The sequence below is a fragment of the Oryx dammah genome, unplaced genomic scaffold, assembly GCF_014754425.2.
Source record: "Oryx dammah isolate SB20612 unplaced genomic scaffold, SCBI_Odam_1.1 HiC_scaffold_4, whole genome shotgun sequence".
In the NCBI taxonomy this organism is placed as follows: domain Eukaryota; kingdom Metazoa; phylum Chordata; class Mammalia; order Artiodactyla; family Bovidae; genus Oryx; species Oryx dammah.
The window spans coordinates 73,978,756-74,003,530 of record NW_024070188.1 but is presented as its reverse complement, the minus strand read 5'-3'; the positions used below and the strand labels follow the sequence as shown (position 1 = coordinate 74,003,530).

At 47.8% G+C, this 24,775-nt stretch overlaps 2 protein-coding genes across 4 annotated transcripts in view; one reads left to right on the top strand and one right to left on the bottom strand.

The window, feature by feature from the left end:
- Positions 1-545: 545 nt before the first annotated feature.
- On the top strand, positions 546-22,060 carry LOC120862672 (UL16-binding protein 3-like). Its single transcript, XM_040238751.1, has 6 exons — positions 546-690; positions 1,118-1,381; positions 1,617-1,892; positions 2,822-2,958; positions 11,463-11,470; positions 21,899-22,060. Exons 1-4 carry the CDS (start codon positions 546-548, stop codon positions 2,935-2,937), a joined length of 801 nt encoding a protein of 266 aa, XP_040094685.1. The 3' UTR covers positions 2,938-2,958; positions 11,463-11,470; positions 21,899-22,060.
- LOC120862608 (UL16-binding protein 1-like) overlaps positions 18,987-24,775 on the bottom strand; it is a 42,542-nt gene continuing 36,753 nt past the window's right edge. The window contains exons 3-7 of one of the 3 annotated variants that reach the window (XM_040238674.1): positions 23,242-23,502; positions 21,486-21,761; positions 20,713-20,869; positions 20,415-20,579; positions 19,295-19,373 (exon numbers count right to left, since the gene is read on the bottom strand). In XM_040238674.1, the coding sequence (XP_040094608.1) occupies positions 20,441-20,579; positions 20,713-20,869; positions 21,486-21,761; positions 23,242-23,502 (833 nt within the window). In that variant the 3' untranslated portion in view covers positions 19,295-19,373; positions 20,415-20,440. Of the gene's footprint in view, positions 19,374-20,414; positions 20,612-20,712; positions 20,870-21,485; positions 21,762-23,241; positions 23,503-24,775 lie in introns of those variants that run through there. The other 2 variants (XM_040238673.1, XM_040238675.1) reach the window with 2 other exon arrangements.

Sequence of the window (24,775 nt, the reverse complement as noted above, 5' to 3'; positions counted from 1 at the left end):
ACCAGCCTGTTGTTCCATGTCCAGTTCTAACTGTTGCTTCCTGACCTGCATATAGGTTTCTCAAGAGGCAGGTCAGGTGGTCTGGTAATCCTATCTCTTTCAGAATTTTCCACAGTTTATTTGATCCACACAGTCAAAGGCTTTGGCATAGTCAAAAAAGCAGAAATAGATGTTTTTCTGGAACTCTCTTCCTTTTTCGATGATGCAGCAGATGTTGGCAATTTGATCTCTGGTTCCTCTGCCTTTTCTAAAACCAGCTTGAACATCTGGAAGTTCATGGTTCATGTATTGCTGAAGCCTGGCTTGGAGAATTTTGAGCATTACTTTACTTTTACTAACTACAAAGATTGTCCATTCATGTCAGAAATCCAGGCGATGTGAAATGAGCGTGGTGTGGATCTGTGGACCCAGGGATAAGCACTGTTAGCAGGGCCTGGCACAGCTGTCCACGGACCGCCTGGAGCCCTGAGCCTCACTTCAGAAGCAGGGAGGCCATGACGACACTGCAGTCCCTGTGCCTAATGCTCTAACACGCTAGGTCCAACATGAATGTGGGAGTCGTTTCTGCTCCTTCAGTTCACTTACCTGAGTCCATGGTCATGCGGCTCACTGGGAAAGAAGGAAAGGACTTCCGTGCTTCCTGTGGTGATGAAAGGGCACTCCTCACTGGAACGTGGCTTCCTTCCCCGGGTATGTGTTCTGAAAAGGGGCTCCATGCTAGAAATGAAATGCTCCTCAGAAGCAGCCCCCACATGCTCTCCATCTCTGGCAGGACACTGGGTTCGATTCTGAAAGTCCTCTTCCATCTAGGCTTTTCCTGCAGGGCCATCTGGCATGTATCCAGAAAGGCTGTGTGTTGGCCGATCCTGGGTACTGACCTGGTGGGCAAGGGCACATATCCAGGATGTGCAATTTCTGCCCAGCAGGGGACTTCTCCTTCTCCACAAGGAAGGGAGGGGCACTGGCTCTATGGAGTGCTGGGGATGGAGCAGGAGGGACCATGCTTGCTCGGCCAGGCCAGCCCTGCACCTTTAATCTGCTCTCACATAACTGAGGGGAGGAGGCCTATGGGCCTTTTTGTGCCAGCCCTGCCCTCACCTGCCTTTTGTCTTCACAGATGCTCACTCTCTTTGCTATAACTTTACTGTCGATTCTCGACCCAGACCTGGACAACCATGGTGTGTGGTTCAAGGCCAGGTGGATGGAAAGATTTTTCTCTCCTACGACTGTGGTCGTGCTAAGATCCAATTCACAAGCCCATTGGGGGAGGAAGTGAAAACAACAAAGGCCTGGGAAACACAGACTGAAACACTCAGAGACATCGGGGACTTGCTCAGGGAGCAGCTGCCTGATGTTACGTCGGAGAATCACAGGGTCACAGGTGAGTTAGAAAGTCCAAGTGCAGAGGGAGCAGACTGGGGGCTTAAACTCATTCATTGTTTTTGGGTAAAAGATAAAATGGAGGATATTGGTCCTTCCCTAGTAGTCCAGTGGAAGGAGCAGGCCTTGGAGGACAGAACAGGGCCAGATTAGCTGGGCTCAGGGGAGGTGGACCCAGGTGGGGCAAAGAATCTGTCAAGCCCAGAGGCTGAGCTCTTTGCCACGGCGGGGGGCAGATCCTCTCACCTTGCAGGGCAGGATGACATGTCAGTGTGAAGAGGATGGACACATCAGTGGATCCTGGCAGTTCGGCTTCAGTGGACAAATGTGCCTCCTCTTTGATTCGGAGAGTGGACACTGGACCGTGGTTCATTCTGGAGGGAGACGGATGAGAGAGAAGTGGGAGAAGGACAGAGCTGTGACCAACTTCTTCAAGAAGGTCTCCATGGGAGACTGTCGGGCCTGGCTTCGGGATTTCTTGGTGCGCTGGGAGGAAATGTCAACAACCACAGGTAAGTGAGACTAGAAGAAAGAAGTGGTAGTCCACTCAAAGGGACATGGACCCACACCTGTGTGTGTGTGTGTGTGTGCATGTGTGTGAAAGTGATCTATTTAAGGTGAGTAGTTCCTGGGAGAACAATGGCCCCGGGGATATTCTGTGATCCTCTTTCCTCTTCCACCTCCTGACATCTCTCCCTCATAGCACAGGCCTTTGAACCATTGTACATGGATTCTTGCTGACCCCTAAACATGAGGGCACCACTCCGATTCTAGAGATTTCCTTCTTACTGACCCTCTGTCTACAACCTTTTAAAAATATCAGCTATTCTAGTTCTGGAAATCTGTCAATACCACCTCAAACGTCAGCTCCTGAGAGGACTTAATCTGTTCCCATCCTCGCGTCACCTCATCTGATGTCACGCAGGACTGAGGGGCTGTGTGGGGACCTTGCTCGCCCACTCACTGTCTGAGCTCTGTGGAGATGGGGCTCCTCCCTTCCTCCATCTCACCTCAGGACGTGTCGCAGGGGCTGCCATATGGTTGGCTCAAATGACTGCATGACACGAGGCAGACTTGTGAACATAGCAGGGGAAGGACAGGGTAGGACGAATTGAGACGGTAGCAGTGACATATATATGTACTATGATGTGGAAGATAGCTAAGCAGTGGGAAGATGCTAGATAACACAGGGAGCCCAGGCTGGTGCTCTCTGATGACCTAGAGGGGTGGGATGGGAGCGGGAAAGAAGGTTCAGGATGGAGGGGATATATGTATCTAATTATGGCTGATTTGCATTGTCCTACAACAGAAACCAACACAGCATTGTAAAGAAATTATGCACTAATGACTCCATAGTAGGGTACCGGGGTCCAGGGGGCTGAGAAGGCATCTGCTTAGTTTAGGGGTCGGGACAAAGGCTTCACTCTCACTTTCCTTACAGCATCACCAAGTGAAGCTCCCATCACAGTCAACTCCACGGCCACAGCCATCAAGCACATCACCTGGATCCTCCGTGTGGTCCTCACCAGTTTCATCATAACTGTCTTCCTGGGCTGAGCCCTTTCCAGGAGCAGGTTCTGAGGGCAGAATTCAGAGGAAGGCAGGAACACATGGCCTGGTGTGAGAACAGGGAAGGTGAATCCCAGCCAACCCCTGCCCCTCACTGAACCTCCTCATCCTGGAAATGAGCAGGGGGATAAGACCCCATATCCCCCGAGAGCAAGAACTGCAGACCCAACTCCAAAGGCCTGTTCTCACAGGAAGTGGCCTGGGTCACGCGCAGGCGAGGCAGGAGCCCCTCAGCAGAGACTGGGGGAGGGGCTGAGGCCAGGCCTGTGCTCCTGGAGCAGCTGCAGGTCTCACTCAGTGTGGCCTGCATGACTCCAGCCTCCTGGGGACCCAGAGCTTCCATCACTGAGCGGCCCTGCCTTGAGCAGAGGTGCCTGGGGGTGGTGGGCCTGAGCTGGGGTGGAGGCGCCCAGCAGGGAGGGACCAGGAAGAGATGGGGGGCAGGGACCCTGGTCCTGAGAGCTGTGTGTGCTGGCTCAGAGGCTGGAGGGGCTCGAAGGAAGGAGGTTTCCCTGAAGTCCCCCAGGGCTGTCAGGAAGCAAGGCCCCTCCTCCGGGGACCTGCTCCCTGGTCCTTTAGGCCCCATTTGGGGAGGAATTCGGACCTGAGTAAAGGGAGCAGATTGATTCCTCACTGGCTCCAGTCCTGAGCCTGAGCAGGGGGTGTCAGGGCCTGGGGTGACTCTGTGATGCAGGAAGGAAGGAGGAGGTGACAAGAAGCTGCTGGGCCTGGGCTGGGGGTGGGGGTGAAGGACATAGGAGCCCCTCAGTGAGGGCGGGGCTGGAGGAGGGGCTAGGGAGGGGCAGCCCCAGGAAAGTGACAGGAGTTCCTCAGCCCCCTGGACCAAGGCCTCTTTCTTTTCTGCAGGAGACGGTGCTCCCAGGAAGCACAGCAGGTGCTCTGTCTGCCTTTCTCCTGCTCTTCACTTTAGATCCAGGAGATCAGACCCCAAGAATCCTCAGTGTTTTCCGGTTACGATGACACAGTAGATGCATCATCTCATGGACTTTATCACATTTCACGAAATCCTACACAGCATCTTTAAAAACAAAAAAAAACAGGAATAATTTATTTCACCACTTTCATGATCTGAGCCTCAGTCAGCTCCCAGTCTTGTTTCTGCTGATTGTATAAAGCTTTTCCATCTTTGGCTGCAAAGAATATAATCTGATTTTGGTGTTGACCCTCTGGTGATATCCATGTGTAGAATCTTCTCTTGTGTTGTTGGAAGAAGGTGTTTGCTATGACCATTGCATTCTCTTGGCAAAACTCTAGTAGCCTTTGCCCTGCCTCATTCCGTATTCCAAGGCCAAATTTTCCTGTTACTCCAGGTGTTTCTTGACTTCCTACTTTTGCATTCCAGTCCCTTATAATGAAAAGGACATCTTTTTTGGGTTTTATGACTAAATATCAGTCCTCAGCCTCTATTTCACTCCTTTTCCTTTTTTAAAGGTAATTTTTCAACCTCTTAATTTTTTTGATGTCTATTCTTTTTTTAACCTGTAGTAATTATCTAATTATTTTTTCAGTATCCTAAGTCAAGACTTAGCTCATTCAGATCTCTTCACCTCCACCACACAAATGAATGTTTCATAAACACTCATTTTTCCACTATAATTTCATTATAATTCTAGTTACCTCAATAATTTCACTGTATAAATGCTAGTCATAGCTGAGCCAAGTTGAGTCATTATGATAAGACATAATTAAAGAAATAGAGAATTAGAACATAGATTTAAATATTTCACCAGAATTTAGCTTATATACATAAAAAGGAGAGAAATTGTGAAATACATGTTAAAGGAAAGTGAAGGAGAGTAAGAATTCTCAACATATGCTAATGTGAAATTTGGAAGGAGAAAATTTAAAGGTTGAGGGGGAATTAAGAGTCAGATAATGTAGACAAAGGAAGAACAATCAAATGACTAGCAGGAAAATTTAAAAAATCATACTAGTATCTATTGAGACTAAAGGTGAAATAAAGATTTTTTCCCAACAAAATCTGAAAGACTTGACCATTCACAAACCCTTAATATTAAAAGATGCTATGTGTGATTCAGGTTGATGTTTGGCAGAAGCCAACACAATACTATAAAGTGATTATCCTTCCTTTAAAAAATAAATACATTTAAAGTTTTAAAAATTAAAAGATGCACTTCTGTAAGAAGGAAACCTAGAAAGAAGAATCGGTATCTAAGAAGTCATGTTGAACAAAGAAATTGGCAAACACGTTGGTAATTTTAAAGATCCAGTGACTGAAAATAACCCCATAATAATAAGAGCAATTATGACAGTAGAGGGGGACATAGAGTGGAATAAAGTATAAATAAAATAGAATTAAATATTATATGACCTAGCATGGAGCACTGGGGATATATATCTTGAGTTACAGAATTCTGAGTACTTTGCATTGTCAGGAAGAGTCTAAGCGAGTGATTACACTCAAAATATTAAAGTCAGGTAGGTATATTAAATTTTTCTACTAAAATAATTGAAATAAGATGTATATTTTCCAAGTAAATGGAAAATAGAAAAAAAGGGGGGAAAAGAAGCAGAAGGGAAAGAAGAAGCAAAGAAAATTCGAAGTAGCTAGAACACTCAAAATAATGAAAAGAAATCCACATATATCTGTAGTAATCATAAGTATGAATGGTTCAACATTCCTCATTAAGTGTAGAGCTTCCTAGATTAGATAAAACCCCAAATCCAAACTATGTGCCATTTATAAGACATATAAAGCATAAAGACATGGAAAGATGGAATGTAAAAGAATAGAAAAAGGAAACCCAAGCAACTATTTGTTAAACAAAGGATAAAAATTCCTAGATGGCAGAAACTGTTTTTCTCCTCTTATTAATAGATTTCATTTTTAGAGCACTTGTCGGTTCAGTTGTAGCTTTACAGTGAAATCCAACAAGTACAGTGAAGTTCCCATTTATCCCCTCCCTCCATTCCCACAGCCCCTCCTACCATCAGCATCCACCTCCAGAGAGGTACATTTTTGTAAATCAGTGAACCAACATTAGCACATCATTATCACCCGAAGTCCACAGTTTGCATTCGGTGTCACTCTTGATGTTGTATATTCTATGGATGTTACTGAATGTATAGTGACAAGTATCCACCATTACAGTATCACATAGAACAATTTCACTTCCCTAAAAAAATCCCCTCTGCTTCACCTATTCATTCAGAGTATATTTTCTATTTATCTGTCTTACTTGCTACAGTGCCATGATTATCTTAGGGCTTTGAAGTCTATGCTAGGATTTAACTGTTTTTCTTAGTCTCTTCTGATTGAATTCATGATAATCAGAGAAAATGAAAAAAATTTTGGCATTTCCAAATATTAAACCTTTAGTGACCATGCTACTGCCACCACCACCGAGTAATGAAGTCTTTTCCAGACAATTCTCAGAAAATGATATTTCTTGCACAAACAGAAAATAAACATTTTCAATATTATCTACTAGAATTAGGAATTCTTAGCCTGCCTGGAAATGTCCCTCTAATGTTAAATGTTCTGTAAAGGATTATCAAATAGTCTTATTGTTTTTTGAGTCTGTGATTATTATTAGACAAACTATCACAAGTCACAGCCCTATGTGACAACCATCAAAGATCCTTGGACAGAAAGAGTGTCATCCATCAAGTTAACAATTTATCAATTGATTTTAGCAAAAGACTTCTATAATATTTATACACCTAAATTATATTGAAATTCTCTGTATTAGTTTTCTATTATGCATAACAAATTACTCTAAAACCTAGTGGCTTAAAACAATTTATTATGCTGCTGCTGCTGCTGCTGCTGCTAAGTCGATTTAGTCATGTCCGACTCTGTGGGACCCCATAGACTGCAGCCCACCAGGCTCCCCCATCCCTGGGATTCTCCAGGCAAGAACACTGGAGTGAGTTGCCATGTCCTTCTCCAATGCATGAAAGTGAAAAGTGAAAGTGAAGTTGCTCAGTTGTGTCCGACTAGTAGTGACCCCATGGACTGCAGGCCACCAGGCTCCTCCATCCATGGGATTTTCCAGGCAAGAGTACTGGAGTGGGGTGCCATTGCCTTCTCTGATTTATTATGCTACTGATATTTAAATCAACATCTCAGTACTCCAGAAAACTTGAAGTATTTAAGATTTTTGTTTTCTAACCCACAAGAGAGGTCATGATGTTTCACCATTTCTCCATCTTATGGGATTCAGTGTACCTGGTGGTTCTGAGGAAACAGAGTCTGAGAAGACACACGCATCTTGTGTTCACGGCAGCGCTGCTCACAGCAGCCGGGACCTGGAAGCTACCTAAACATCCATCCATGGGTGAATGAATAAAGAAGATGTGGGACATATATACAGGGCAATATTACTCAGCCGTCAGAAAGAATGAAATAATGCCATATGCAGCAATGTGGATGGACCTGGAGATTGTCATATTGAACAACATAAGTCAGACAGGGAAGCAGAAGCACCTTTTGATGTCCCTTATATGTGGAATCCAAAAAGTCATGATACAAGTGCTCTTACTTACGAAACAGAAAGAGACTCACAGACTTAGAGAATGAATTTATGGTTGCCAGGGGGAAAGGATGAGGGGAAAGGGATAGTTAGGGAGTCTGGGATCAACATGTACCTACTGATTTATTTAAAATGGATAACCAGCAAGGACCTACTGTATAGCACGTAGAACTCTGCTCAATGTTATGTGGCAGCCTGGGTGGAGATGGGAGGGGAGTTGGGGAAGAATAGAGGCATGTATGGAAGTGAAAGTGAAAGAAGATTAGTTACACCGTCATGTCCGACTCTTTGGGATCCCATGGACTGTCAGCTGCCAGCTCCTCTGTTCATGGAAATCTCCAGGCAAGGGAGTACTGGAATAGGTTGCCATTTTCTTCTCAAGGAAATCTTCCCGACCTGGGAATTGAACCTGGGTCTCTTGCATTGCAGGCAAATTCTTTACCAATTGAGCCACCAGGGAAGATAGAGACATGTAAGTGTGTGTTAAATCCCTAGCCTAGCTTCTTTGTGCTGCTCATTCAGGATGCCTGCACTCTTCTCTGGGTGTATATTTCCGCCTTGCTTCCTTCTTAAATAAACAAACTGTTTTTCTGTATGTCTCCAGTAATTACATTGCTACCTATTTTTACAGTTTTTGCCTCCTTGAAACATTCTTGCTTTCAGAGATGGTGAGAGCCAGGGGACTTTGCATCTCGCCCCCGGTGTTTAGTGTCTAGAACTCCTCATTTACACCAAGCTCCCCAGGTTCAATTCCTGGCAGGGAACTAAGCTCCCTCTTCAGCACCGCTCACTGTGGCCCCTCTAGATCAATATTAAGGAAACAGACACCTTATACTACTACACCTTATATTAAGGTGTAAATATGCACCTTTATACAGGTAGAGGGGCTTCACAATTGTGTCATGGGAGATTTTGCCTGTGCTAAGAGTTTTTATAAAAGAGAAAGTCTTCTAAAAGTTGACCTGTTTCCTTCCCTTTCTAGGCCTTTTAATGGCTATTGTTCTTTCCTTTCTAGTCTTTGTTTCTTTAACCTTTTGATTGACTTTGTGTCTGTAGGATCTACCAGTTTGAAATAACACTCATGGTGGCTCAAGGAATACAGCCCATTCCAGTGGAGGGTGGCCCAGATCCATGTAGGTCCTTGTGAGGGACTTCTGCACCTTGAGGGGAGGCTCAGTTCAGTGGTCCCTGTCCAGCAGGGAGAAGTTTTGATAGAAGAAAGCTTCAGCCCCTTAACCCTTAAGAATAAGGATGTAGACCCCTCAGTGGGGAATGAGACAGGCTGGGGCAGTTTGCTGCAGTGAGTGTACCTGGACAAAAGTCACATCAAGCATCAAAATACAAAGAAATTGTAAGAGGCTAAAAATAATTGCATGCATGCGCAGTTGGGGAAAATAATCAACAACAAGATACAAATAGACCAAAAACCCAAGGGGATTTCAGAGCAGCCAGGAGCAAAAGCAGGGTACTGGTCATGATTCCTGCACACAGCACCACTAAGGGGGAACAAACACCCAGGTCACCCCCCTGGCCTGAACCCAGGACCCTCCCTCACCCTTATCTCATATGCGGGACCAGCTCCCCCACCCTCTGGAGCCAGCAAGGGAGCATGTTACTTGTTTTTGGTTCCTCATGAGTCCCAATAAAGCTTTTTTGCCCCTGAATTTGTGTCTGGCCTTTTCCAACTTCTATTGATCGAGTCCAGGAGCCCTGGTCAGTAACACAGGAGGGCTTTTGCTGAAGGTCAGGATGCTGCTTGGAGATGGTGTCTCCAATGGGCTTCCAGCAGAAACAGGGGTTGAACATATGCAGAATCTAGGTGGGGATGCACCCTGTCAGGAACAAAGCAGGTGCAATGGTTGATATGAGTAGAGAGATGGGAAGGCCAGCCAGGTCCTGACTGCAGAGTATGACGCTGGTTCACAGCACAGGGCCATCCTAGAGGCAAACACCCGGATGGGCGGCCAACCTAGACACAAACTGCATGACTGAAAGGAGTGAGACAGGGGATGCCCCGGGGCCCCACTGGTTAGGACTCCGGGCTTTCACTGCCAGGTGCCCGGTTTGATCACTCGTCAGGGAGCTAAGATCCCAAAAGCCAGGCAGCCGACCAAAAAACAAAAAACCCAAGAAACGAAAAGAAAATAGAACTAAAGCTGGATGATCAGGACGCTACAAACAGCCATTGCAACAGCTTGTCTGGATACTTTGCCCAGTTTCTAGAACTGAGCCAGTTATCAGAACCAAGAACCTGTTACCTGAGAGAGATGCAGTTTCCAGCAGGCGGGTCATCACCACCATGGCAAGCGCAGTGCCGTGGTCCTCTGGCCTTCCCCATCCCTGGGAGCCACGTGGCCATTGACCCAGGTAAGTCCCCACTGGGAAGCAGAAGCCACCCCACATTCCTATGGACCCCATGTGAGACTCACATCATGTCCGGGGATCTGAAGCATCATCACGGCCCCGCTGTTATTAATGTGATGCATGAGATGCAAGGTACTAAGTACATAACCGCCCTGCATCCTGCTTACAGGGGTATCATGGTGTGTGAAGACCCACACAGTGGTTATTTCACATTCTCCAGATTTGAACCAGTGATGGAAAAGTCTCTGTAGTTAGGAATGGGGTGAAGGCTGCCATAGTTGAGAAGTACGAGTACATTCTCATATTGCCTTTCCTTTGCTACAAACAGAATGTTGCAAGACCACCCGTTTCTGGGTAAAATGACAGAAATTAGTGAACAGTTATAACCTGAAAGCATGCAGGGCTCTGATCCCTTCACATCTTTTTATATCTGCCTGGTCTAAAGCATTTCTATCAATGGCTGGACACTAAATATTTCAGGATTTGCAGACCAGAGGCCTCTGCAACTGCTCAGCTCAGCTGTGGAAGGTGTTCCTGGAAAGGACATGAGGAATGAGTGTGGCAGGAACTGCCACCGGGACCCTAGGACCCTGCGGCGCCCGTGACACAGAAGCCCATCAGCAGGGAAATCGTGCCGGGGGTAACCTGCCTGCCTGCTAAGTCACCTCAGTCGTGTCTGACTCTTTGTGACCCTATGGACTGTAGCCCACCAGGTCCCTCTGTCCATGGGATTCTCCGGGCAAGAATACTAGTGTGGGTTGCCACACCCTCGCCCAGGGATTTCTTGTGACATCCTCATCAGAGCATCACAACCCAGCCCCCAAGGTCAGAGGTATGGCCACGCCACTTCTAGTGGGGAAAGCCTAACATTTAAATATGGCTACTGATATGGTCCTGAGTCTGGTAGAGAAGGGACCTCCGGTCTTGATGAACTGGGCTCATCCACTTGGTAATCATTACCGAGAGGCCAGCTGTCATAGGATAGAAGTGATCATGTGGTTTGGCATAAGCAGGGCCACGGGGGACAAATAAGATGACCAGAGGGGACCGAGACCTGACACCAGAACTGTGGCACCTCCCCGTCCTCTGCTCACCTCTGTGGTTACACAGGGTCCCCGTGGCCCCGTGGACCCAGGAAGCCCCTCTGCAGCAGAGGAGGGGGCGTTAGCCTGTGACTGCAGGACCCACCTTCCCATCACATTCCCACCCCCAGAGGCCACAAGGCAGACCGGGCAGGGCTGGGCTTCATAGACAGGCAGCCGAGGCAGCCGCTGGGTAATTCCCCAGGTGATGAGTCGCCCAGTGCTGGGTTCACAAACCAGGGCAGTGGTCAGAGGGGTTCCTTTGGTTTTTCACGTTGTCTTTGCCTGTTGTCGCACCACAAACCTGGAGGTGCACAGAGACAGACGCCAAAAGGCCTGAAGAGACTAATAGATTTGTCTTCTGTAGAAGAGTTCCCCAGCTCCTGTCTTAATCAATAGCCATTACAGGCTGCCATCTCCACAGTCTGTGGACGATATGAATGTGGGACCAAAGGGCAGAAGTGGGGGTGCCCCTCCTCCCCCTCAGGCCCCACGTCACACTTTGGAAGAATGGGCTCCCGACCCTCTTGGGGACCAGGCTGGGAGGCTTTTGCTGGGGTGAGTCCTCAGGCAACAGGATAAGATGTCAGTGGTGGAGAGTGTGATTCGGGTCCCTTCACAGGTGTGAAGGTATTGGAGGCTCTGGGCTTCTCGGGATGCAGAGAAGTGGAATGAACTTAGTGAGCTGCGAAGGAGCAGCTGTGGCCACTAAGGGGATGTGTCTGGGGAAGGGAGAGCCTGGGCGCCACAGGTGGTTCATGGCTGGTAAAGAGGCCTGGGAGTCAAGGGCAGGGGGTCGTGTGGAGGAGAAGGGTTTGTGTGCACAGATGAGATGAGTGGTGTGTGCTTTTCAGGGGGTGTCTGGGTTCCTCCCCACAGGAAGGTCACCTGTCCCAGCCCTGCCACGGGGGCTCCCACTCCTGGAGGCATGGCTGAGGGGCTGGGAGCTTAGGGATGGCAGTGTTTCCTGCCATGCTCTCTTGTCCTCTCGCCTCCCCACCTCCCATTGTCTGAGCATTGCTATTTCAACCAGTTTGCGCTTTTGCTGGCCTGGAAGTGGCCAACCAGCCCAGCAGCTGCCTTCAAGGAAAGGAGCTCATCTAAGGATTGAGGAGAAGGAGAAGGAGGCGGAGGCAACACCACGCCTGTGGCTCTCTAACCAAGGCCAGCTCTCTGGTTATAATGCATCATCCCCGCCCTCTCCCCCAGGTTCACTGGGAGCTCACCACCCTGCATTTCATGGGCACAGTTGGGCAGCAGAAGCAGGACCAAGAAGCACGACTGAATTTGGTGCCAGCAGCCCTTGCCACCTGGAGCCCCGGGGTGACCCAACCTTGGGGAGGAGCCTGGCTGGCCAGTGGAGAAGGGAATCAGTCCCCAGAGTCCTCCCACTAGAGTCTCTCCTGGGGGCTCCCCCCAGGGTCCCCACACCTCTGTGGGATTGATGTTCCTCAAAATTTCAATGATCTGTCCCTCCCCTTTCTTCTATCCAGCCCCTTCTCTGGATCCCCGTGTTCCTTGTGTTTTTTTAGCAGCACTAACACCTGATAAGGGGCTTCCCAGGTGGCTCAGCAGTAAAGAATCCACCTGTCAATGTGAGAGATGTCTGTTCCATCCCTGGATGAGGAAGATCCCCTGGAGGAGGAAATGGCAACACACTCCACTATTCTTGCCTGAGGAAATCCCATGGACAGAGGAGGCTAGCGGCCTACAGTCCACAGGATCCAGAGATATGACTTAGTGACTAAACAACAACTCCTGAGACGGGGGTTGGCGAGCCCTCAGCGTATACACACTCGGAGCCACCTGCATGATGATCTCAGGTCCTGAATGGATGTTCAGCCTCTGTTCACTCCCGTAGGTAGCGTTTCCCATTGACAAATGTGTAAGTTGAGGCATGGCAAGATGAAGAAACTAGCACAGTCAGAATTTTGTCCAGATTCCTGTTTCTGGAGGTATCTATAGTCCACATCCATGAAACTGCCTCAGGTACTAATTGCAACCTCCCCAGCCCTCCACCTCTGACCTCATACCTGGAGATCTGGAGTGAGCCCAGGGGTCAGGGGCATGCATGGGGTGAGTCTGGGTGCCCAGGTCCCTGGGGCCCATGCCCCTCACTCGGGGCCGACCCGGCCCATCTCTGGCAGCAGCCTCTGACTTCCTCCTCTTCTCCCAGTCCTTCCTCCCTGTGGTCTGAGTCTACCAGGGTCTTCCGGGTTGCCTCCTCCGGGGGATTCAACCCAGGCTCCCGCCCCCAGCCCTTCATAAGGGAGTCTCTCCCCACGCAGCTCACCTGGCCCCACCAAGCTCTTGCCCCATCCAACCCTGAGTTCTGCCCACCCTTGTGGGTCTCTTGTCCTCCAATCAGCCTCCCAGCACAGGTCCATCCCACACAGAGACTCTAGTGAGTCCATTGAGAACCTTCTTGTCTCCTTTGCACCTGCTGATTCACAGAGTTTGGAGCTCTCCATGGGTGGCAGTTGGGTGACCCCAAGGTAGAGCCTGGTGCTGGACTGGGCGTAAGTCAGGGCTTCTACGAGATAAGCCTGCATGTGTCTAATGCAGTCACACAACTCATCAGGATCCCAGGGACCTGCAGTGACTGTCAGCCTGGGCTGGCATCACATGGAGGTGGGGCAGAGCTGAGAGTTTGGCTAGAGCCAAGCTTTGGCTTCTCCCTGTGTGCCTGTGTGTCTATGTATGTGTGTGTGTTGTGGGGATGGGTTGCGGGGAGGCGCCTGTCTGGAGCTCTGTTGGCTGAGAGCCCCAGCCAATGCTAGGCATGGTCTCCAGATGTTGGCCAGCACACCAGACACTTTGCAATCTGCTGACTCTGCTGGGACAGGAAACAAATAATTCTGTGCCCATGGTCTCTAAGAGTGGAGTCTCCATTTCCCACAGTCCTCCAGTGCTCCAGATCATAAACCCTCTTGGTTTCTAAAACAGGAGTGAGGGAGTAGGGACGTGGGGCTCGTTCTCCCAGCACTGCACCAGGGCTGGGGTGCCTGATGTAGGGCCTAAACCTCCTGCTCCTTAGGCAGAATGCTTGAGTCTGTGATGACCCCTCTGTTGGAGAGTCCCTGGCCAAAGCGTCCCCACTAGATCCCTTCTTTCCCGCTCTTGCCCTTCTCAGCGTGGTTCTTTCTCTATGCTGGTTGTAGAGAGGATGTTCTCTGGTTGCAGGTCATTTTCTCAGAAAGAGAGCTGTTTTGTATGTGGTTGTAGTTTTGGTGTCTTCATGGGAGAGTGGAGCTCAGGGCGTCCTTCTTGGCCATCTTGATTTTGCCTTTGTGTGATCAATGATCTTTCATGTTAGTATTGTGATTGTTTTGAGGTGCCAGGAACCATGGGCACATTGCCATCAGATATGTGTGTGTGTCCTGACTGCTCCGTTGACCCGTCCATCTCTCTCCTGAGACTCCTGAGTCCCTGAGACACAGCAATATCGAAATTAGGCCATTGACAGGAAGAACCACACATCTCTCACTTTAAATCCAAAGATAGAAATGGTTCAGCTTTTCAAGAAGGCATGTCAAAGCCAAGATGGGACAGAAACTAGGCCTCTTGCCCCAAATAGTTAGTCAAGTTGTGAACACAAGGCAAAGGAAATCAAAAGTGCTCCTCCACTGACGTCACGAATGAGAAGAGAGCAAAACAACCTTCCTGCTGATACAGAGAATGTTCCAGTGGTCTGGACGAGAGACCACAAGGGCTACAACACTGCCTTAGGCCAAAGCCTAATCCGGAGCAAGGCCCTAGCTGGCTTCAATTCTATGAAGGCTAAAAGAGATGAGGAAGCTGCAGGGATAAAAAGTTGAAAGCCGGTAGAGGTTGGTTCATGAAGTTTAAGGAAAGAAGCCATCTTCCTAACATAGAGTACAGAGTGGAAGAGCGAGGGTTGATGCAGAAGCTGCAGTAATTTATCCAGAAGATCTAATAAAATAATCTATGTTGATAGCTATCCTAAATTAGAGCTTTCCAGTGTAGAGAAAAGAGTGTTCTATTGGAAGAAGATGCCCCCGAGGACTTGCATGGCTAGCAAGGAGAAGTCAGTGCCTGGCTTCAAAGATTCAAAGGATAGGCTGACTCTCTTGTTAGGGCCTAATGCAGCTGGTGACTTGAAGTTGAAGCTAAGCCTCACTTACCTTCTGAAAATCCTAGTGACTTTCAGAATTCTGCTAAAACTTCTCTGCCTGTGCTCTGCAAATGGAACAACGAAGTCTAGATGACAGCATATCTATTTACAACACTGACTACCAAAAATATTAAATTCACTGTTGAGACCTACTACTCACAAAAAAGAGATTCCTTTCAAGATATCACTGCTCATTGAGAAAGCACTCAAGGGCCCTGATGGAGAAGTACAATGAGATTCACGTTGTTATCACATCTGCTAACACAACATCCGTTCTGTATCCCACATATCAAGGAGTAGTCATGATGTTCCAGTCATGGCATTTAGGAAATAGTTTCTGTAAAGCTATAGCTGCCAGAAATAGTGATTCCTCGGATGGATCTGGGCAAAGTCAATTGAAAACTTTCTAGAGCGAATTCACGATTATAAGTTCCACCCAAAACATCTGTGATTCGTGAGAAGAGGTTGAAATAACAACATTAATAGGAATTTAGAATTTGATTTTAACCTTCTTAGATGACTTTGAGGGGTTCAAGAGTTCACTGGAAGAAGTAGCTACAATGTGGTGGAAATAGCAAGAGAGCTAGAATTAGAAGTGGAGCCTAATGTGAAGATTGGACTGATTGTTGCAATCTAATGGAGAAGACTCTTGAGATTCCCTTGGACTGCAAGGGGATCCAACCAGTCCATTCTAAAGGAGATCAGTCCTGGGTGTTCTTTGGAAGGAATGATGCTAAAGTTGAAACTCCAATAGTTTTATGAAGAGTTGACTCATGGGGGCTGGAGGAGAAGGGGATGACAGAGGATGAGATGGCTGGATGGCCATCACCGACTCGATGGACATGAGTTTGAGTGAACTCCGGGAGTTGGTGATGGACAGGGAGGCCTGGCATGCTGCGATTCATGGGGTCACAGAAAGTCAGACATGACTGAGTGACTGAACTGAACTGAATGATAAAATTGGAATAAACGAGAGTTGACTCTAATGGATGAGCAAAAAAAGTGGCTTCTTGATATACAATCTACTTCTGGTGAAGATTCTGTGAAGATTGTTGAAATGACAAGGACTTAGAATATTAAGTTTAGAATAAATTTAGTTGCAAAGGCAGCAGAAGGGTTTGAGAGGATTAACTCCAATTTTGAAAGAAGTTCTATTGTTTGTAAAACGCCGTCAAAGAGCATTCATGCTAAAAGAAATCTTCTGTGAAAGGAAGAGTCAAACAATGTGGCAAACTTCATTGTTGTCTTATTTTCAGAAGTTGCGCTACCCACCGCAACCCTCAGCAACTACCACCCTGATCAGTCAGCAGCCACAGACCTTGAGACAAGACCCTCCACCAGCAAAAGGATGATGACTCTCTGGAGGCTCAGATGATGCTCAACATATTTTAATTTAGAAACAAAGTGTTGTGTATTAAGGTCTGTACATCATTTATTTAGACATAAAGCTATTGCACCCTTAACAGACTTCCATGTCAACATAACACTATATTGCAGTGGAAATGAAAAAGTTTGTGTGATTCCCTTTATTGTGAAATTCACTTTATTGCCCTGGTCTGGAACCCAGCTTGCAATATCTCTGAGGACTGCCTGTATTTACATGGCTTTTAGTCCATGTTTTCCAGCCTAGAACGAACATTGAGATGGCTGAGTAGTAGGGTGAACATATGACCTAGTGTTGGGATATGGTGAAATATACATTTAAAAATCCAGAGAATTTAAGGATCACTCCAGAACTGGACTCCATGTTTGTTTAGGAGTTCTCTGTTTCCACAAGAAATAAAGCATTATTATTGCTTTTATTTAATTCCATAACGTGGAGGAATGGTGAAATACCATGACTTTTCTCCTGGATTAGAAAACAGGCATGAAGTACTTAACTCTTTTGCAATATTAATTTAAGGATCAGTAAAAGGGAGGAGCCTGGTAGGCTGCAGTCCATGGGGTCGCTAGGAGTCAGACACAACTGAGTGACTTCACTTTCACTTTTCACTCTCATGCATTGGAGAAGGAAGGGCAACCCACTCCAGTGTTTTGTTTTGTTTTCCACTTTATTTTACTTTACAATACTGTATTGGTTTCGCCATACATTGACATCAATCCACCACGGGTCTACATGAGTTCCCAATCCTGAACCCCCCTCCCACCTCCCTCCTCATATCATCTCTCTGGGTCATCCCAGTGCACCAGCCCCAAGCATCCTGTATCCTGTATCAAACCTAGACTGGCGATTCATTTCTTACATGATAGTATACATGTTTCAATGCCATTCTCCCAAATCATCCTATCCTCTCCCTCTCTCACAGAGTCCAAAAATCTGTTCTATACATCTGTGTCTCTTTTGCTGTCTTACATACAGGGTTATCATTAACATCTTTCTAAATTCCATATATATGTGTTAGTATACTGTATTGGTGTTTTTCTTTCTGGCTTACTTCACTCTGTATAATCGGCTCCAGTTTCATCCACCTCATTAGAACTGATTCAAATGTATTCTTTTTAATGGCTGAGTAATACTCCATTGTGTATATGTACCACAGCTTTCTTATCCATTCATCTGCTGATGGACATCTAGGTTGCTTGCATGTCCTGGCTATTATAAACAGTGCTGTGATGAACACTGGGGTACATGTGTCTCTTTCAATTCTGGTTTCCTTGGTGTGTATACCCAGCAGTGGGATTGCTGGGTCATAAGGCAGTTCTATTTCCAGTTTTTTAAGGAATCTCCACACTGTTCTCCATAGTGGCTGTACTAGTTTGCATTCCCACCAACAGTGTAAGAGGGTTCCCTTTTCTCCACACCCTCTCCAGCATTTATTGCTTGTAGACTTTCGGATCGCAGCCATTCTGACTGGTGTGAAATGGTACCTCATTGTGGTCTTGATTTACATTTCTCTGATAATGAGTGATGTTTAGCATATTTTCATGTGTTTGTTAGCCATCCGTATGTCTTCTTTGGAGAATTATCTATTTAGTTCTTTGGCCCATTTTTTGATTGGGTCATTTATTTTTCTGGAATTGAGCTGCATAAGTTGCTTGTATATTTTTGAGATTAGTTGTTTGTCAGTTGCTTCATTTGCTATTATTTTCTCCCATTCTGAAGGCTGTCTTTTCACCTTGCTTATAGTTTCCTTTTTTGTGCAGAAGCTTTTAATTTTAATTAGATCCCATTTGTTTATTTTTGCTTTTATTTCCAGTATTCTGGGAGGTGGATCACAGAGGATCCTCCTGTGATTTATGTCGGAGAGTGTTTTGCCCATGTTCTCCTCTAGAAGTTTTATAGTTTCTGGTATTACATTTAGATCTTTAATCCATTTTGAGTTTATTTTTGTGTATGGTGTTAGAAAGTGTTCTAGTTTCATTCTTTTACAAGTGGTTGACCAGTTTTCCCAGCACCACTTGTTAAAGAGATTGTCTTTAATCCATTGTACATTCTTGCCTCCTTTGTCAAAGATAAGGTGTCCATAGGTGTGTGGAGATAAATCCACTTCAGTGTTCTTGCCTGGAGAATCCCAGGGACAGGGGAGCCTGGTGGGCTGCTGTCTATGGGGTTGCACAGATTCGGACACGACTGAGGCGACTTAGCAGCAGCAGCAGCAGCATAAAGGGTTCCCCGGTGGCGCTAGTGGTAAAGAACTGGCCTGCCAACGCAGGAGACACAGGAGACAAGGATTCGATTCCTGGGTCAGGAAGAGCCCCTAGAGATGGAAATAAGAACCCACTCCAGTATTCTTGCTGTGAAATCTGATGAACAGAGGAGCCTGGTGGGCTACAGTCCATGGGGTCACAAAGAATCGAACATGACTCAGCGCCAATAGGGTAATAAATTATGAAGGGAATCAGTCAACGTAAAATTTTGTTCCATTGAAAATACACTGAAGTTGTTTCTCTGGACATAGAAAAAAATCCCTGAGTCCTGTAATAGCAGATGTATTTTTTCAGCAATATCATCATTTGTAAGAATAAGGTCACAATGCAGGGAAAAGTCTAATTTTCCAAAAACTAGAAAAAGACTAAAAGAGTTCTGTTTGTGGAGATCTCTTATTCAAATAGTTGAAAGTTTCAGTTCAGGGATTCCGTCACTCAGCACCAAAAGAAATTAGGTTTGAAAAAATTAAAGATGTTGAGGAGGATGCTCATCAGATGTGACAAGAGACTCGAGATGGTGCAGCCACCGTGTCATCATAACTGGTAGACAGACTTGGGATTCCTAAGGTCTGATCTCTTGGCACTGAAGTCAACACCAGAGAAGAAAAGTAGCCAAGCAGAGACTGAATCCTGAAGCCAACAGAGCACCTGTCAGGGGCTTCCTGGGAACACCGTCTCCTGCAGAAAGGAAACAGGTGTTGGTCCAGGAGGCTGAGAAACTCCTGTCACTTTCCTGGGGCAGCCCCTCACCAGCCGCTCCTCCAGCCCCGCCCTCACTGAGGGGCTCCTATGTCCTCCACCCCCACCCCCAGCCCAGGCCCAGCAGCTTCTTGTCACCTCCTCCTTCCTTCCTGCATCACAGAGTCACCCCAGGCCCTGACACCCCCTGCTCAGGCTCAGGACTGGAGCCAGTGAGGAATCAATCTACTCCCTTTACTCAGGTCTGGAGCCTCCCCGAACGGGGCCTAAAGGAGCAGGGAGCAGGTCTCCAGAGGAGGGGCCTTGCTTCCTGACAGCCTTGGGGGGCTGCAGGGAAATCTCCTTCCTTCGCTCCCATCAAGCCTCTGAGCCAGCAGCACACACAGTTCTCAGGACCAGGGTCCCTGCCCCCATCTCTTCCTGGTCCCCCCAGCTGGGTGCCTCCACCCCAGCTCAGGCCCACCCATCCTGTCACCTCTGCTCAAGGCAGGGCTGCTCAGTGATGGGGCTCTGGGTCCCCAGAAGGCTGGTGACGTGCAGACCACAGGCTGAGTCACAAGTGCAGCTGCTCCAGGAGCACAGGCCTGGCCTCAGCCCCTCCCCCAGTCTCTGCTGTGGGGCTCCTGCCTCACCTGCTTGACCTAGGCCACTTCCTGTGAGAACAGGCCTTTGGAGTTGGGTCTGCAAAGGCCTTCCCACCCCTTCCTCCTGGGATGGGAGCCCAGCCCCTTTCATCTTGGCCCCTGGGTGGGTCCCCTCCCCGCTGACACATCACGTGGAGCCCCCATGCTGCTCTCAGCCCCCAGGAGTCCTGCCCTCACCCTGAGTGCCTGCTGTTCTCACACCATCTACCCTGTGCCCTGCCAGCCAACAGTCTGTGCAACTTCAAGAGGCCCCCAGCCTTCCTGCACCCAGCCACACCCCCAACTTCCCATTGTCATCTGACAGTGAGGAGCTATCAGAACTGAGGCCTGAGCTTGTCTGAGTTCTTGCTGTCAGGTTATATGAGGTCTTACTCACCTGGCTCATTTCTAGGATGAGGAGGTTCAGTGAAGGGCAGGGGTTGTGTGGGATTCCCAAATCCAGGAGGAAGGGGTGGGAAGGCGTTTGCAGACCCTACTCCAAAGGCCTCTACTCATACGAAGTGGCGTGGCAAGCAGGCAAGCAGGAGCCCCACAGTAGAGACTGTGGGAAGGGGATAGGCTAGGCCTGTGCTCCTGGAGCAGCAACAGTTGTTACTCAGCCTGTGGGACACCCCTCCTTGTCCCCACACTAGGCCCTGTGCCCCTGCCTTCCCTCTGAATTCTGCCCTCAGTACCTCTTCTTGTAAAGGATCCAGGCTATGATGCCCATTATGACAAAACTAGCAAGAACCCAAGGGGCAATCCAGGTGACGTGACTGATGGCTGGGGCTGTGGGCTGCTCTGTAGGCAGGACCGTGGTCTGCAGTGTAGGCGGGACCGTGGTCGGTGATGCTGCAAGGAGAGTAAGAGTGAAGCCCTTGCCCAGACCCCAAGCTCAGCAGATGCCCCCTCGCTCCCCTGACTCAGGTACCCCTATTATGCAGAATTTACACCCATCACATGGAAGGCCCTGAGATAGATCCTCAGGCGAGACGGGGGGATGGGAAGAGTCCAGTCCTCACAGGGCTCTGACAGCTAATGGGGGAGCAAGGTTTCCAACACAGCCACTCAATCCCGCTGTGACATCAGAGACGGTGACCTCAGGATGCAATCCTCAGGAGCTACAGCAGAGGTGGTATTGACAGATTTCCAGAAGAAGGATTGGTGACATTTGAAAGAAGATTCTGGAAAGAGGGTACAGTGAGAAATAAATCCCAGAAATCAAAAAGATGTCTACAGGTTTGGAATCAGCAAAAATCCATGTTGAGTTGACCAAAGGCTTGTGCTGTGAGGAGAGAGGTCAGGAGGTGGAAGAGGAAGGATAAGACAGAGTATCCCCAGGTCATTGCTCTCCCAGGAACAACTCACTTCCATGGATCACTTCCTCAAACACACACACACACATACACGGGAGTGGGTCCATTTCACCATAAGAGGAGGATCACTTTCTCTTCCTCTTCTCACTTACCCGTGGTCTTCAACATTTCCTCCCAGTGCACCATGAAAGCCTGAAGCCAGGCCCGACAGTCTCCTATGGAGACCTTCTTCAAGAAGTCAGTCACAGCTTTGTCATTCTCCCACTTCACTTTCATCCATCTGCCTCCAGGGTGATCCACTCTCCAGTGTCCATCCTCCGAATCAAAGTGGAGGCTCATTAGTCCATTCAAACCAAACTGCCAGGATCCACTGATGTGTCTGTCATCCTCACAGCAACATGTCATCCTGGCCTGCAGGGTGAGAGGGTCTGCTCCCACCGTGGGAAAGAAAGAGCTCAGCTTCTGAGTTTGACAGATTCTTTGCCCCACCTGGGTCCACTTCTCTTGGCCCAGCTAATGTGGCCCTGTGCTCTCCCCAAAGGCCACTCCTTCCACTGGTGCCAAGAGCCAGCGTGGGGAATCCCACCCATGGCAAAGGTCATGAGGAAAGGGGCCTGACAAAATGCAAAGGCAAGATCAGGCCTCGAGGAAAACCCCTTGGGCTTTCTCGAACATCTACCCCCAAAACCACAGTCTGCCTGCCTTACTGCATTATGCTCTCACCAACTCCTCTGACATTAACAGGGGGCTGTCCCCCCACCACCTTTCTCTGGAAAGAGTTAACTTAGAGCTCCAGCTAACAGTCTCCTGCATATAAAAGGAGTGTTTTGACTCAAACCCCTCTGATGGCTCTCTAACTTGCCTTACCGAGACTTTTACAACGATGCATGTGATTGTTTACAACCTCCCAACTGTGAGAGGCACAGAAAGCCTAAAACATAGAGCTTTTTAAAGAGTTAAAAGTTATTAGAGTAGCGCTGGTATAAGATTTCACTGTTGAGCCAATACTTGTTGCTAAGTTCCCATATCTCTTACCCACTGTGCATCTGGGAATATATTTGTTAACATAGTTAAAATGTAAAAAAAAAAAAAAAAAAGAGCAAACAAACAAACAAATGTAGCCTTGAAACTAACTGCATCAGACTTTTGAGCTAATTGGTTTTTTCTTTGTTGTAACTTACTGCACCTTTGCTCATTGAAAAATGTAACTTTGTTTGATACTTTCTGAGGCTGACATAGATTAGACATATAAAGAAAAAACACTTCAAGGGAAAATAAGTTTTCTGGTTGAACAGCCTTTATCAAAAGAGAGTCTTAAAATGTTTCACAGGTCTCCAAGGCCAAAAGATAATGTACACAACATCATTTGTGAAAAAGATATAAAAGTCATTAAAAAAAATAAATCTATGAGGTCTTGCTCACCAAAACAGCTTGGTCTCCCCGTGTCAATCATTCTCTCTCTCCCTCTCACTCTCTTTTTCAGGCTGATCTCTTAGAACATAGAGGCTCCCTACGTTCACTTATCTGCCCGGGTTTCTAAGACCTAAACGGAAAGACGTTCTGCGTCTTCACTCCCTGGGGAGACCAGGAGGACACCTGGGGCCTCCGTGAACAGGGCAAACTTCTTGTCTTGAAGTTTTATTGGCTTTCTATGTAAACCAAGAAATATCAGCCTCTTTCTCTCTATTTTCTTATCTACAACATTCTTTTCTTATCTCTCTCTAAACCAATCGCCGACTCCGTCCCTTCTTCAAATTACCCTAAATCCACTGGGACTAGACCCCGACAAGTGGCACCCGGAACAGGCTATAGGGAAGGACCAATATCCAGTTATATTTTTTACTTATAGACAGTGAATGGAGCTGAGCCCCTAATCTGGCCCTCCTGTACTTGGACTTTCTAACTCACCTCTGGCCATGCGTTTCTCCATAAAGTCATGCAGTTGTTCCTTGATCCAGTCCCTGATGTCTCTGAGTGTTTCGACCTGTCTTTCCCAGGCCTCTGTGGTTTTCACTTCTTCTCCTAGTAGACTTGTGAATATGATCTGAGCATGAACACAATCATAGGAGAGAAAAACCTCTCCGTCCACCTGGCCTTGAACCTCACACCACAGCTGTCTACGTCCGGGCTGAAGGTCGACGGTGAAGTTATAGGAAAGAGAGTGAGTGTCTGTGAAGGCAAAGTGCAATGAGGGTGAGGTTGGGAGAAGAAGACCCATAGGCCTCCTCCCCCAGTTCTGTGAGAGCAGAGTAGGTTTGTAGGGCTGGGATGACAGAGCAGGACAGCTCTGCCTGCCACCCCCAGCCCCTCACCAGGTACAACTGAGGAAGATGACGAAGCCTCAGTCAGGCAAGAAACACCACCACAACCCTGGATGTGCCCCATTTCCACTCTGCTCACAAGCTCTGCACGTGGCACTAACCGACACATACGTTTCCCAGGGATGGGCCAGGCTGGTTCAGAAGGAAAGGCCTAAACCCTGAGGACTGTCAGCTTCTCTCTGAGTGTCCTGTGGGAGATGCAGAGGGTGAGGGGGCTGTTCCTGAGGAAGCGGATCACAGCCAGTGGGGCTGGTGGCTGGGGAGGATGAGAACAGAACCCAAAATGGGGAAGGGAGAGTTTATAATTATGGGTCACTGGGCTTAGCAAGGCTGGGGAGACATGGTGATCATCAACTAGAATGGGTCTTGGAAGCCTGGAGAAAGGCCTGGCCTACACAACATGAAAGAGAAAGTCTGGAACTTCCAAGGCAGGTGGTAGAGGAGGGGATCCAAGGCTCAGAGAAGTGAATCTGCCAGGGCAGACATGGTGTGAAAGGGCAGGAAAGTGTGCAGCCCACCAGCTCCACGGGAAAGCCTCATGGACTCCGTGGAGCCCAAGAGGAAAGCGTGGATGAGAAGCATCTCCAACAGTTCAAGGATGACTTTTGCAGAAGGTCAGGGATGGTGGGAGGAGACTATGTTCCTGTGGGCTTCTATCAGGAACAGGGATGGAAGCTGTGGAAAAATCAGATTCCAGGTGGGGGTGCTCTAGGGCAGCAGAAAAGTAGGTGCAGGGGCAAAGTGATTAGGGAATCTCAATGCCAGCCAGGGCCTGACTGCAGAGAATTTGATGCTGGCTCATAGCAGAGGGTGATCCTAAAGGCAAACATATGGGCAGGAACCTAGATACAAACTAAGTGGACCGCTGAAAGAAATAAAGAGAGACAGAACACAAGGGTGGATGATCAGGAAGTCAAAGGCAGCCATCCCTGACAAACATCTGATCCAGGCGCATTTTCCAGATCTGAGTCACTTCTCAGATCTCAGCCACCAAAGTTAGAAGCCACATTCTAAAGAGGAGGGCCCGTTCATCACCACATCTAATGCAAAAGTCCTTCCATTCTTTCCCAAAGGGCCACATGGTTATTTACTGGGGTAAGTGAACCTGCAGAAGCAGAAAC